At 36.1% G+C, this 15,149-nt stretch overlaps 1 protein-coding gene across 9 annotated transcripts in view; it reads right to left on the reverse strand.

Annotated features, from left to right (window-relative positions):
* The window catches only part of HYCC2 (hyccin PI4KA lipid kinase complex subunit 2), a 98,274-nt gene that overhangs the window by 34,141 nt on the left and 48,984 nt on the right, over window positions 1-15,149 (reverse strand). For 7 of the 9 annotated variants that reach the window (XM_046658134.1, XM_046658136.1, XM_046658129.1 and 4 more), the window contains 3 exons: window positions 12,009-12,108; window positions 5,136-5,216; window positions 4,324-4,425 (listed from right to left, as the gene is read on the reverse strand). In XM_046658134.1, coding sequence (XP_046514090.1) covers window positions 4,324-4,425; window positions 5,136-5,186 — 153 coding nt within the window. In that variant the 5' untranslated portion in view covers window positions 5,187-5,216; window positions 12,009-12,108. Of the gene's footprint in view, window positions 1-3,391; window positions 3,448-4,323; window positions 4,426-5,135; window positions 5,217-12,008; window positions 12,109-15,149 lie in introns of those variants that run through there. The other 2 variants (XM_046658137.1, XM_046658135.1) reach the window with 2 other exon arrangements.

The raw sequence follows: 15,149 nt of genomic DNA on the forward strand, positions 1-15,149 counted from the left end.
TAACAGATAAGAGACGTAGGTCTGCACTCAGGAATCGGGCCCTGCCTGCCGAGGCGGAGCGCACTGAACTTAATCACTAGGCCACCGAGGCTGCCCCAAGCTTAGCTCTTAAGGAAGAACTCTGAAACTAAAAAATTCACACACACACACACTCTAGTCAGTAACTACTAAGGTTTTTTTGTGAAATCATTATCATAGTATTTAAAATTAAAAAACACCTCAACTCTCCCCTTACACTGATGTCTAAACCAGTCAGACAATTTGCCCAAGGTCACAGTAGTTAGTGGTGGAGGAAAACCTTAGAAGTCAGGTCTTCTGACACCAACTTGATATTCCAACTATATCACATTTCTTATACTAGAATGGAGGTGGAGTAGCAGGTAAGGGCTGTTTAATTACAAACAGTATATTTCATGTAATGTCAATAATGAAGTAATAAACTTTCAAAAATAGTCAACTGCTGGCATCTTTTTAAAGTAGACAACAATATTTAGCTCTTTTGGGGAGTTAAAGATTATTGCTCTCATAAATTTATTTACTAAAAATCTACATCCATGTTTCAAATCTACTTTCTTCTTTAGCAAAAGACTCCAAAATTGCTTCTCTAAATTTTACTGGCCATGGTACAAATACGATTTGTTATGTTATAAAGACTTGAATTTCCCTTCCTCAGTACCCAGAAGTACACTGGCATGTATATTCTACTTAAGCATAGCAAGGATATACAGAGTTGCCAAAATTATAACTCTGTTTCTCTTTAAAAGTGGGGAGGAGGAGTGACTGGCAATCCAAGAATTTTTAATCAGATACCGCTGCAAAAAAAGACTTAAAAACTTGCCAGTGCTGTTAATATCTGTTAATTCAAAGCATATGTATTATGCCATCATATTCTCACTTTCTCAGTGTCATAAATGACTCTGACCTCCCCTAAAGGGCACTATCACCACATCAAAAGGTGTTAAAAATCATTATTCTCTGGTTAAAAAAAAAGCTTAAGAATAACTGACACCTTTTCCAAATTTAGCAACCAGTTTTGACACAGTAATTACTAAGAGACATGCTTTCTGATGAACACACTGAAAGCAGTTTGGGTGGACTAATGGAGACTGAAGCCCAATTTGAGTGGGTTAAAGAGAGATGGTGAGGTGAGGAAATGGGGACAAGCAGGCTATAAATAAGCAATACTTTATGAAGTTCCTCTGTGCAGAGGGACAGAGAAATGGGGTAGATGATAAAATAGAAGGCAAACCAAAGAAGCTTTTGAAAAAGCAGAATATGGTTCTTTTCCATATTCCAGTCATCAGGGAAGGCAAGAAATCAATGATGGAGGAAAGAGGAGGTAACTGCAGACGCAGCATTTCAGGAGGCTAGCGAAGCCGGGATCCAGGCCTATGTGGAAGAGAAGGCCTTTGACACAACCTGGGACACTCCATCCACCAAACAGCAGCAAAAGCAGGAGAGTGTGGGTAGAGACAGACGCTGGTAGAGTGGTAGATTTGAATGGGAAAACAAGGAAGTTCCCATCTATTTTTCCCTCTATTTTTGTTTGTTTGTTTGTCTTTGGAGAGGAAGATTGGCCCTGAGCTAACATCTGTTGCCAATCTTCCTCCACTTTGTATGTGGGATGCCTCCACAGCATGGCTGATGAGTGGAGGAGGTCCACACCTGGGATCCAAACCCGGGCTGCCAAAGTGGAGTGCATGGAACTTTAACCACTTGGCCACGGGGTCAGCCCCCTATTTTTTCCTCTTTTTTAGTGACAAAGAAAGCAAGTTGACAACGAGGAGGAAGGAGGGTAAGAGTATAAGGAAAGAGAAGGTGTAAAATGAACAGTGGGACAGTGTACCAAGGAAGTAAAGCAAGACTGCAAGGCAGTATTATACATCCATCTGAGATTTTCAGTCCTGCATTTAAAGTGGAGAAAGTCAACAAAACTATGTTTTCTCCAGGTATGTCCAGCCACTCAGGTACAGGCATGAAGTATAGGAAATGGTTGGGTTTTATCCAGTATTGAGATTATGCCCAAAGAATATGAACTAAGGGAACGAGAGGCAAAAGAGCTAAGAATGTTAGCACGAGAATGACTGTAATGATAGACAACGAAAATTTGGCTGGGAAAGAGAAAAGTGAGACATTTGAGAGGAGGAGGCAAGGCAACCAAATCATGCAAAAGTGATGGGGTTAATCGGTTGGATGGAGGTCTCCCTGAAGTGAAAGAATGCTAGAGTGACTACTATGGGATCTGGAAGGAGAGAAAGGAGGACAATAAAGTAATATGTTCGTCTAGAGATTAAAACTTAAGCTGTAATACAGGTTGGCCATGATACATAATATTAAACTTCTAGAAAATATACTTTCTTAAGAACTTTTATAGTCTTTAAAGCAAAAGTGCTTGTAAGATTGTTATAAGTTTCAATTAATATTATATATGGCATGTGAAAATTTTCTGAAATACTTTCTTGTTAACTAAATAATACATTTGATTATGTTTCAGAATATAATAAAATCAGGACTGAAAGGGCCCTCCCTCTAGGACTAAAGTCCAGACAAGCTTTGAGACTCTACAGAGTTTAACATTCTGTTCTTCTGAAGCATGAACACATGGTTAGAAATTTATGATCTGACAGGAGAAAGGATGGAATGACAGACCTGCTCTGGCACCTGGCTGATTATAATGAATGCTGGATCTTGAGCTTGAATCTCTCAAGTTGTAAGATTTCCATTTCTAGCCATTATGAAGTCTCACATGTTAATATTATGAAGTATGACAATATAATGTAATGTGAATAACTTTTTTTAATATCACAGCTTCCCAAGTATAAAAGAAAAAATGAAACTGATACTTTTACACACTTGTGAGTCCTAATGAAAATGATAGCATTTTAGATTCTCATTTTGTATTTCATTCTTCTTCTAATCAACATTTATTAAGTGTTCATTACGTATATGACAAAAATACTAGATTCTGGGGAAATAACAAATACAGAATATATGACCAACGCCCGTGAAGAGCTTACAATCTAAAGAGAAAGCATAAAACAAATAAATCTTAATAAGCAAAGCTTAAATGTTAAGATGATGCCAAACAAGGAGTAGGGAACACACACATTCATTATTCAAACAGAATTTTGAAAACTCCTGACCAAGAAGGATACGCATATATGTACATTACCACACCTAAAGTTATAAAACATCCATAAATACACAGCAAGAGAAAAAGAAGCAAATGAATCCTGCAATTGCTGCTACAAATAGCAACAGACGCAAGCCTGACTGAGAGCCAATCTAAATTTAGGAGATAGGAAAGAAAGAGGTCAGTAAGCAAGCTTTTAGTGATAGGACAAAAATGGAGATGCATTTTAAGTTAAGCTGCTGGTTAGGAGATGATTACCTGAACTTCTTCAAACTCACTCCAGTACACAGCAGAGGCACTCTTGGAGGCTGTATCTGGGAAGATAAGAAGCTACTTTCCTGTGTGTTCCTTTCATTTTCATTTAAAGCATACATGAATCCAGTGGTGATAAAACTGTGTCATACTATTGTGTTAACAGAAAGATGTGTGTATTTTGCATAAATCAACATATAGATTCAATAGCTACATTTTTCCCTTCTTCTATGACAAAGCTGAATAACAGGAAACTTTTTTCTTTTTTTAAAGATTGGCATCTGAGCTAACATTTGTTACCAATCTTCTTTTTGTTTTCTTCTTCTTCTCCCCAAAGACTCGCAGTGCATAGCTGTATATTCTAGTCGTAGGTCCTCCTGGTTGTGCGGAAACTCTTACTCTAGGTTTGCTGATCTTGACTATTCAGACCAAAAAGTGCTTTCTCTGATCATTTTCAAGCTAAGTTTACTAGCAGCATCATTTCATGTTACTAGTTTGAGTTCAGTCATTAGAGTGATTACATATAGTTCTATATTGTCAGTAAAATAACTCAAACAATACTTAAAATAAATAAATAAATTTCAATCAGTGTATAGTTAAAATTTGGCTTCCAGAAAAGGAAACATTCCAGAACAGGAAACAGAGAAAAAGTCCAAATTAAATAAAGAAAGTCACTCAAAATCAAGAATCAAAACATATTGTCCTCGACAGGAACAAATTTGATCAAAACATTTAAAAAATACAGAGAAGGAGGGCAGGGGGAAAGCCAAAGCAACTACCAGAATGAGAAGCAGCAGAAAGTTTTCCAGTCCCATAAGGATTAAACAAAAAAAAAAAAAAAAAAAAGAGGAAAAACTACAACACTTCACAAATATGTGTTTTAGTACACATAGTTCATTTTAGTGTGTTGAAATTATTTTTCTTTTAAACTCTCCTACCTCATTATTCAAATCTTGAATAACTTTATAGAGAGCTGGTACCAGTGTTTTTTTCCGGTGTAAAGTTGCTGCATAATTGGTGATCTGAGTGTCAGGTAATGCCTGAAAGAAAGATCAAAGGAAGACAAAAGTGAACTTCATATCTGGGAAGTCAGGAACTTTATTTTACATGAGTTCCTCCTGAAAAGATTTATAATTGAGTCAGCTAACAAAAGTACAAAGAATTAATACAAGAAATAACCATGAGAGTTAACAAAACGAATTAAGTTAGGAGGTAACACAATTCTTCTCACTACTCAGCCATGAAAAATGATTAGAAATCACACATTATACTGAGATTTGTTGAAATGGGTTACCTTAAACTAATCTGGTCTAAAAAAATAGTGTAGGATATATTTTAATTCTTGCATTTTACATTTACAAAACATTAATTTCTATAGTGTTAATAAATCATATAGTTTTCAATCAAATCAGTAAGTGGTTTTTAATTACAGCAAAATAAAACATAAGGCACAATTCTATGTCTGTGCCTTACTAAAGCTTGGAGGCTTCCCTTCTTATTCAATACATTTTAAAATTTACATACCCTCTCATCAATCTTAACTATTTTCATATTTATATATCTTCTAGCCCTTATTTACATTAGCACCTTTTTAAAGAGTTGCAATTATAGAAACATGTTATTTCAGATTTTGTGATTTCCACTTCATATCATAACATTTGTTTCAGTTTCTCCACAGAACACATACTCACTGTTTGAATTACTGACACATAGAATCAAATGACACATTCTTATCTCCAGTCGAATTTACCTTGAATTCTGATAACCATTCTTCTACAACACCACGTTCTGATCCCAGCATCTTCTTCTACCTTCTATTCCTCTTTTATCTCTGAAAGGAAAAAAGCACTGAACTTGACGATGGTATTACTTACAGAAACTACCAAAGGAAAATGATGTGTGCCTTTCCCTAAAAGAGAAACTCATCTAGTATATATTTTAGATAGGGAGGCCTTCTTTTTGTCTAGAATGCAATTAAAACAAAATTGTTTTTAAAAAATAAGTTCTTTTTTTTTTTTTTGAGGAAGATTAGCCCTGAGCTAACTGCTGCCAATCCTCCTCTTTTTGCTGAGGAAGACTGGCCCTGAGCTAACATCGTGCCCATCTTCCTCTACTTTATATGTGGGATGCCTACCACAGCATGGCTGCCAAGCAGTGCCATGTCCGCACCCGGGATCCGAACCAGCGAACCCCGGGCCGCCGAGAAGCGGAACGTGCGAACTTAACCGCTGCACCACCGGGCCAGCCCCAAGCATGTATTATTTTTAAAGTGAGAAAGACAATAAAAGGTTTGGTTTTTAATTTAAAGCTTATAATGTAAGAACAAGAAGAAATAAAGAACTTCTTGAGGGGAAGAGAAACGTCTTCCAAGTAACTAAAAGTTCTTTTATTAAAAAAGACTATCTCCTAAGAGTGTGTCAAAATTCACACTAAATTTCTACCTAAAAAAAGGAAGTCAGATTTTCTAATTTTTCCCCTCAATTCCAAAAGGATTTTTAAATATCCCTATATAATCCACTACACCAAGTACTACATAAGCAAGGAGTACAAAAAGGAGTAAGACATGCCCCTTGTTTTCAAATAGCAAATGCACTTAAGATATACTGACAGATTTATTGAAATAAATTGCGAGAGAAAAAAGAGACAGCAGGGAAACCTACAGATTAAAAGAGATGTTAAAAAAAAATCAATAGCCAAAGTATGAATCCTATTTGGACTCTGATTCAAATAATTAACAAGAGCATGACACAACTGGAGAAAGTTGAACAAGACTGATTTTTTTGATGGATTCCTGCTCTATTTATAAAGCTAATAGCACAGAAATCTAAATAAATTTAAATATAAAAACTTCAGTTTTCCTATGTATATTACTATGACATATATGACTTTTCAAACTAGGACAATAAAAATAGGTATCAGCACATTTGAGTGAATATCTACTGCCAAAACACTAAATATTTAATACACAGAATGCTATAATGTATTTGAAAGGGACATGACAAAAACATATCACAACATATTTTACTTTAAAAGTCACTTTGCTTGCTTAGTTAAGGCTTGAATCTTCTGAGGCTAAAAATCACATTTAGAGCTAGCCTTGATGGCCTAGTGGGTAAAGTTCAGCATGCTCCACTTTGGCAGCCCGTATTCGGTTCCTGGTGGAGGAACCACATGACTTGTCTGTCAGTAGCCATGCTGTGGCAGCAGCTCACATAGAATGAAAAGGATCTAAAACTAGAATATACAACTATGTACTGGGGGTTTGGGGAGGAAAAGAAAAAAAAGAGGAAGATTGGCAACAGATGTTAGCTCAGGGCAAATCTTTCCCAGAAAGAAAAAAAAAAGGCAGTATCATCCATATATTTTTGTTAAAAAAAGAAACTACTTTTATAGTTCGCTCTTTAAACAATTTGGAAGTTATTTTAGAATGTGATATGAGATTAAGATCTAACACTGTTTTTCTCTCCATAGTTTTCAATTGTTCAAATACATTGTTTGCACATCCATTTTTTTTCCCTAACTTGAAATGCTATTTTTATCATCTACTAAAAGTCTTTCTGTATTTGGAGCCATTTCTGAGCTATTTTTCCCATTGATTTTGCACCAGAACTACAATGTTTTAATTACCATGGCCTTATAATACACTTTAATATATAACAGTACAAGTCCTATCTTAATTCTTTTTCCTAAAAATATTTCATTATTATTGCCTGCTTCCTTCTTTCAGATGAATATAAGACTTATATTGTTAAGTTTCTTTCCCACACTCCATCCTTACGGGAATTAAATTTACAAATTGGGGCTGGCCCGGTGGCACAGTGGTTAAGTTTGCACGTTCCGCTTCTCAGTGGCCCAGGGTTTGAGGGTTCAGATCCCAGGCGTGGACCCACACACGGCTCATCAAGCCATGCTGTGGCAGCATGCCACATACAAAATAGAGGGAGACTGCCACAGACGTTAGCTCAGGGACAATCTTCCTCAAGCAAAAAGAGGAAGACTGGCAACACATGTTAGCTTAGCACCAATCTTCCTCACCAAAAAAAAAGATGTTTAACTAAAGGACAAGAGCATAAATTTATCCATATAATCATCTTACATTATTGTTTCCATTTCTGGCCTCCTTTGGTCTTTATACTAGCCACTTGGCGCTCTGATTATGACTGTACTAGACTCAGTTCAAATGTCACCTCCTCAGAGAAGCATTCCTGTTTACTTAAACTGACTCTCCCTAGTTCCTCCTCCCTCCAACCCTTATCACTCTGTCCATTTTCTTCATAGCATTCAGCAAAATCTGTAATTATCCTGTTTATTTGTTTACTTACTATTGTCTGTCTTTCCCACTAGAATCAGTACTTCACAGGGACAAGTGCTGTATCCCAACCTCCGGGCACTTAGCAGGCACTCAAACACGTGTTGATTTAACTACTTGTGCTCATGAACTCAATTTATTTAGCACCTTTAGCAATGACAGTTTTATTTTTGGCTATAACAAAACCTGAGATTTCTGCTGGCATTTTTTTTTAAAGATTTTATTTTTTTCCTTTTTCTCCCCAAATCCCCCCAGTACATACTTGTACATTCTTAGTTGTGGGTCTTTCTAGTTGTGGCATGTGGGACGCCACCTCAGCGTGGCTTGATGAGCAGTGCCATGTCCGTGCCCAGGATTCGAAGTGATGAAACACTGGGCCGCCTGCATCGGAGTGCACGAACTTGACCACTCGGCCACGGGGCCAGCCCCATCTGCCGGCATTTTCTACTTAAGTTTAATAATTTCATTTTTCCAAATTAAACATAGATGGAAGTTAATAGCTTCTTTAAAAGTGACCCAGAAACTTTCTTCAGGTAGACATTTTCCAAGACGCATGAATCATTCATACCAGTCTTACCCAGGTTTGAAGTTAGATGCTGAGAGATTTAGTAATTTTTTTTTTAAAGATTTTATTTTTCCTTTTTCTCCCCAAAGCCCCCTGGTACACAGCTGTATATTTTTAGTTGTGGGTCCTTCTAGTTGTGGCATATGGGATGTCACCTCAGCCTGGCTTGATGAGTAGTGCCATGCTGCGCCCAGGATCTGAACCGGTAAAACCATGGGGCGCCGAAGTGGAGTGCATGAGCTTAACCACTTGGCCAGGGGACCGGCCCCAGATTTGGCAATTTTGCTGTCTTTGAATTAACTGGCACATATTGGGCAATCTTCTGCTGAGACAATTGTTCACGGCAAAGCTGTTTTACACTGTAATATTTTGTAGACATTTTAAGCAACAATTAGGAATGCAAATTCATTTAAAAGTTCAACCCCATGTGGTGCTAATACTCATTGATACTAATTATCAATATATATTCTCAAAATACCAAATATCAATGACTTCTGCTATTTCATGGCTGCTGAAAAGTTTATTTGGACAGACACATCCTGACTTCAAAAATGTTAAAATGTAAAAAAGAAAGTGTCTTAAAAGTGAGGGAAAAGTAAGTTATTAGTGAGCCCATCAAGTACAAACACTGTATCAGCTGTTTTCTCAATTTTCTCTGATTTAAGAGGCAGTAGAATCTAGTGGTTTCTAACAGCAGCTCTCAACTTTTTGTTTCAGAACCCCCTTTCACTCCTACATTTAAAAAGTTCACTATTCATTATAAAAATAATAAGTCTATTACATGTCAACATAAATAACATTTTTAAATTAAAACTTTATTTTTCAAAACAAAAATAAATTTAGTGAGAAGAGTAGCACTGTTTTACATTTTTTGCAAATCTCATAATTGCTTCTGCATTCACCTTGTTGCTGAAAAACTTCATTGCATAGTCACCAGAGAATGACAGTGAAGAAGGCAAATACTATCTTAGCATTAATATGAAAAATAGTTTTGACCCCAAAGACCCACTTCCAGAATTCCCATGACACACTCTGAGCATGGACTCCAGAGCCAAACTAAGTTTAAGGTCATTTACTGTAGCTGTGTTTAAACCCTCTTACTCCCTTATTAGCTATACTTACCCTCTGTGCCTCATTCCAAACAGAGGGATAATAGCAGTACTTACTTCATAGAGTTATTGTGTGCTTAGAAGAGTTCTTCCCTCAAGGTAAACACTATATAAGTGTTTGCTACAAGTATACAAACAATCTTCATGATACTATGTACTTCATAAAGTAGCTTCTGTTAGTCCTATCTATTAGATAAAAAAATTAAAGTGTAAAGAGGTTGAGTGATCCACACCAGGTAACACAGTTTAAGTGGCAGAACTTGTATTTGAGGTTAATGCCTACTCTAAAACCTATGGTTGAAAAAGCCACTACGTAACCCAGCCCCTTTTGTATAGCTCATACTACTCCTCCAACAGCTTACTATGTCCTGGCCATCCTCTCCTTCCAGTTTCTCTATAGCCTCATGCACACCTTCACCCCAGGGCATCTGTGTAGACTGTTCCAGCCTGGAAGGCTATCCTACTCCTCATGTTTAAATGCCTGGCTCTTTCCAATTATGGTAGTCTCAGTAGACTTTTCTTGATCACTTTATTTAAATAGCAGCCCTTTCTCCCTTCTCCAATATTTTCTATTCCAACAAATATGGTTCATTTCCTTCCTAGAGCTTTGGATTTTCTACCTTGTTTGTTCGACCTTATTACTTATTGATAGTCTATCTTCTCCACCAGAGTTTAAGTTCCATGAGAGGAGGGTCCATTCCTGTTTTGCTCACATTTGCGTGCTCAGTATGCACTCAAAGCTAGTAAGAATACTACTGTATCTGGACATATGGTATGTACTTAATGTATACAGTCAGGCACTGCATAATAACATTTTGGTCAACGATGAACCGCATACACAATAACAGTCCCGTAAGATTAGTACCATATAGGTTAGGTGTGTAGTAGGCTATACCATCTAGGTTTGTGTAAGTGTACTCTATGATGTTTGTACAATGATGAAATTGCTTAATGAAGCATTTCTCAGAACATATTCCCATTGTTAAGTGACACATAACCCTATTTGTTGAATCATGAACCACACTGCTTATGTGACCCTGGACAAATCACTTAAACCCCTTGGGTTTCAGTTTTCTACAATGATAAATTACTTTCTAAATCTAAAATCCTATAAATATATATTTTAGTAGCTTCATTTAAAAAATAGAATAGCACTGGTTACAGAGCAATTTTGTAAATATTTATTTCCTAACTAGACTCAGTATCTTTTGGTATCTAGAGGTAGCTATGAACACAGTTATAAACACACTGCGAGTTTTCTTTTTATTTATGCAGACAATATAGAATTCTGAAGATAATTTCTTCTACTGTATATTATACCAATCCCATCACCTGGTATATAAAAACTCTACTTGAAAGCAAAAATCAAGCTGATATTTTCTAGCATGCAGCTTGATTCAGGCCCATACTACCTCACTTTCAGAGTATATTTAACAAAGTAAAGAGGATATCACAGAAAATGATTATCTTTTTGGTGACCATGGTAATGACAACCTTTATTAGCAGGCTTTGACTAAAAGATAATGACCAAAATAATAAACTGCTGGAACATGATCTGAAGGAGGTCAATAACTATTCTCCAGGAAGCTAACTCAGAGTACTTGTGCAAGCACAATAACCTCACCATTCTACGTGGGTAGAAAGTGTGTCTTAGTTGAGAGCATATATCTTTTTCAGGAATTGTCAATTTGTAGAGAATCAGAATATAACAGGCAGCACAGCCTAATGGTTAAAGAGTATGGGCTCTGGCTCCAGACGGCCTGAGTTCAAATTCCAGCTTCATGACCTACAAGCTATGTGTCCTTGGGAAAGTTACCTAACCAACCTGTGGCCTCAAATCCCTCATTTATAAAACGGGGATAATAGAAGTACCTATGTCAATTTTTTTTTTAAAGATTAACTAAGTTAACACATCAATGAGCGAAACTAACTATGATAACTACTTTCATGGGTTTCTAGCGGACCAAAATTACTGGATAAACAAAGCTATACAATTATCAGGGCAACCTATGAGATAGGAAAAAATAGTTATGCTACTGCAAATTTTCAAACTAGGCAAAAAACTATGAAGATATTTCAAGGCAGAAATATAAAACTTAAGCACCTAGGACATGCTGTTATTATAAACACTAAATTCCCTAAGGAAAAACCTAGAGGTGCACTGTAGAATATAGTAGCCACTAGCCACGTGTGGTTACTTAAATTAAAATAAAATAAAATTTAAAGATTCAGTTCCTTAGTTGCACTAGCCACATTTCAAGTGCTCAGTAGTCACATGTGACTAGGTGTCTCCCATACTGGACAGCATAGATATAGAACACAGACACCACTGGAGAAATTCTATTGGACAGCAACGATCTAGATGTAGCTAGATAATACAATTATCCTGAATAAATTCCATAATAAAATAATTGTAAAGTTTAGGCAACAAAAAGGTTAAAAGACACAACTATTAAAAAGGAAACACTCCCAAAAGTAAAAATCAAAGGCAAAATTAAGACATGGTCATTTCAAGACTCCTAAGTAAAATTGCTTAATAAATAGAAGCTACTCACCAAAGATTACCAAAAGTTCTAACATGTCTAACTGTATGGGAAACTCATTCTTTACCTTTAAAAAAGTTAAATTCTATAATTTTACCTCTGTTCTAAGATCAGTTTTCTAAAGGAGGAGGTGGCACAGGAATGCAGCACAGTTCAAGTGTGGAATTCATTTGTTGAGACTCAAATATTTTCCAACTCTACAAAAAATGAAAATGAAAAACTGTGAAATATTGAGCTAATTATTCTCAAGAATCTAATATAAAGGAGAAAAAACAATCTGATGACATTTATAATATAATTTATCTAATTTAAAAAATAGAGATTCAAAAAATTTCAATAACAACTAGTATATACTTGTGTACTGTTATCAAACCTAATTTAAAAAAGACAGATTTGGAGACAGGAAGTCTGTGTTTTAGTTTCAAATTTGCCATTAATTATTCTAAGGCTTTGATTAGGTTATTTAAATGTTCTGGAGCCTCACTTGAATAATCTATAAAAGTAAGTCCTTTCCAGCCCCAAATTCTATGAATCCAACTTTTGAAACACATTACAGTGAACACACACACACGTGCAAACAATCATTAAAATTTTAATCTGCAGTATAAAACCAAGCTTAAATAATAAGTATCAGCAGCTACAAAACCATTTTGGGTAAGATTCACAAAACTGAAAATGTTATCATTTTTAAAAAGAACACAGAAAATGCTATTACTTGAATTTTGGGCACAAAAACATAATAAAAGGTATTTTTGTTTTGTTTTTTGGTGGGAGAGATTTGCCCTGAGCTAACATCCATTGCCAATCTTCCTTTTTTTGCTTAAGGAAGATTAGCCCTGGGCTAACATCTGTGCCAATCTTCCTCTATTCTGTATGTGAGATGCCTCCACAGCATGGCTGACGAGTGGAGCAGGTCTGGGTCCAGGATCCAAATCCACAAACCCAGGCCCCCAGAGTGGAGCATGCAGAACTTTAACCATTTGGCAATGGGGCCAGCCCCCATAATAAAAGCTTTTTGATCAGAGAGAACCATTTTCAAATCGCTAACAGTATACTTTCTCATAAAGTAGTAACTGTTATCACGTAGTTGCTGATCACACTATATTCTACCACTTTGATTCAAAACTGTATCACAACGTTGAATCTAAAACACCAAAAGAAAATTAACATTTTAAAAAGTGTTCATGACAAAATGTGGGGTCTTTTTCATACCATGCCAACTCATACGGGATGCAGCAAAAGCCATATGAGAGGGAAATTCATCGCAATACAGGCACACCTTAAACAAGAAAAAGCCCAAATAAGCAATCCCAAACTACACCTAACTCAATTAGAAAAAGAAGAACAAACAAAGCCCAAGTCAGCAGAAGGAGAAGAATAATCAAAATCAGAGCAGAAATAAATGCTATTGAAACAAAAAAGGCAGTAGAAAGGATCAACGAAACAAAGAGCTGGTTCTTTGAGAAGATAAACAAAACTGACAAACCCCTAGCCAGACTTACAAAGAAAAAAAAAGAGACAAAGTTCAGATAAATAGAATTAGAAATGAAAGGGAGAAATAACAACAGATACCACAGAAACACAATGGATTATAAGAGAATACTATGAAAAGCTACATGCCAACAAAATGGACAATCTATAGGAAACGGATAAATTCTTAGACTCTTATAACCTCCCAAAGGTGAATCAAGATGAAACAGATAATCCAAATAGACCAATCACAAGTAAAGAGATTGAAAAGTAATCAAAAGCATCCCAAAAAATAAAAGCTGAGGACCAGACAGCTTCCCTGGAGAATTCTACCAAACTTTCAGAGAGGATTTAAAATGTGGGGTTTTTTAAATACAAAAAATACTGCAATAAAATTCTCTTGGAGTTAAACTACATTATCATCATAAAATCTCCAATGTTTTTCAAACTGAAGATGTGTCAGGACCTCCTACTCCAACCATAACAGCTGACTTTTTATCTCTTATATTGGGCTATCACATGAGAATTTTTATTTCATGAGAATTTCTGCAACAGGGGAAATAACTTGAAAAGGACTAAAACGATATCTGTGGAAAAGTACATAGGAAACTGGTAACACTTCAGAATGGGGCACTTGATGTCAAGGAGACTCTGACACTTTTTGTGCCTTGGGAATTCTGAACAATCAAGACACTGCTAGATGTTGAAGCAGTGCAGGCAGGCAAACTTGAGAGCTACACTGGGAGCCCCTGTAGAAGCAGGCTCTGACAGTCTCTCAGAGCTAAGAGTACAGATGCGCACGAGGCTCTCAACTTAAGAAAAAACAAAAACAAAACAGAAAAATCCAACATGGAAAATGATAGGAAAATTGAGTTTATTAAACTTTAACACAGCTTTAAAGCAGCTCAATCTCGGATTAATTGGAGGCAATAAGCCCCTCACTCATTTAAGCAAGAGAAAAAAATGGGAACCCTACTGGGAAGGTAACATTGTCTGCAGCCTCTAAGGTTCTTTCATACACAAAGCCTGTCACACAAGAAAAAATTACTAAACATGCAAAGTTACAAAAATATGATCAATAATTAGGAGAAAACTAGACAAGAGAATCAGATCCACAGATGATCCAGTAATGGACTTAACATACAAAGACAATCATTTAAAAGAATTCTAACATATAAAAGAAAATAGAGAGAAAAATGCACAAAATTGATAAATGTTGGAGAATTTCACCAATGAATTAAGACCTATAAAAAGAATTAAATAGGGGGCCGGCCCGTGGTGTAGTGTTTGAGTTCAGTGCTACACATGGACCCACATATAAAGTGGAGGAAAACTGGCACAGATGTTAGCTCAGGGCTAATCTTCCTCAAGCAAAAAAAGAAAAAAATAATAATTCAATAGACATTCTAGAACTGATAAATACAACATGTGAAATTAAGAACTCAAGACATTGTTTTATAGTACACTAGACATAGCAGATATAGGATTAAAAGATAAGTCAAAAAAAATACCACAACTATAGCTTGACAGAAAAAAGTAGAGAAAGAAGACAAAGAAGAGTAGAAGAGAGAAGAAAGGGAAGACAGTGAGAAGGGGAAAGATGGAGGAGAGGTTTAAGAGAAATGTGAGACATGCTTTAAATATCTAATATCCATATAACTGAAGTCCCAGATGAGAGGAGAAAGAGATAAAAGCAACATCCAAAGAGAGAATGACAGAGCTTTACAAAACTGATGAAAGAAATCAATCCAGAGATTCAAGACATTCT

This window comes from Equus quagga, chromosome 4 (genome assembly GCF_021613505.1).
Source record: "Equus quagga isolate Etosha38 chromosome 4, UCLA_HA_Equagga_1.0, whole genome shotgun sequence".
Lineage (NCBI taxonomy): Eukaryota > Metazoa > Chordata > Mammalia > Perissodactyla > Equidae > Equus > Equus quagga.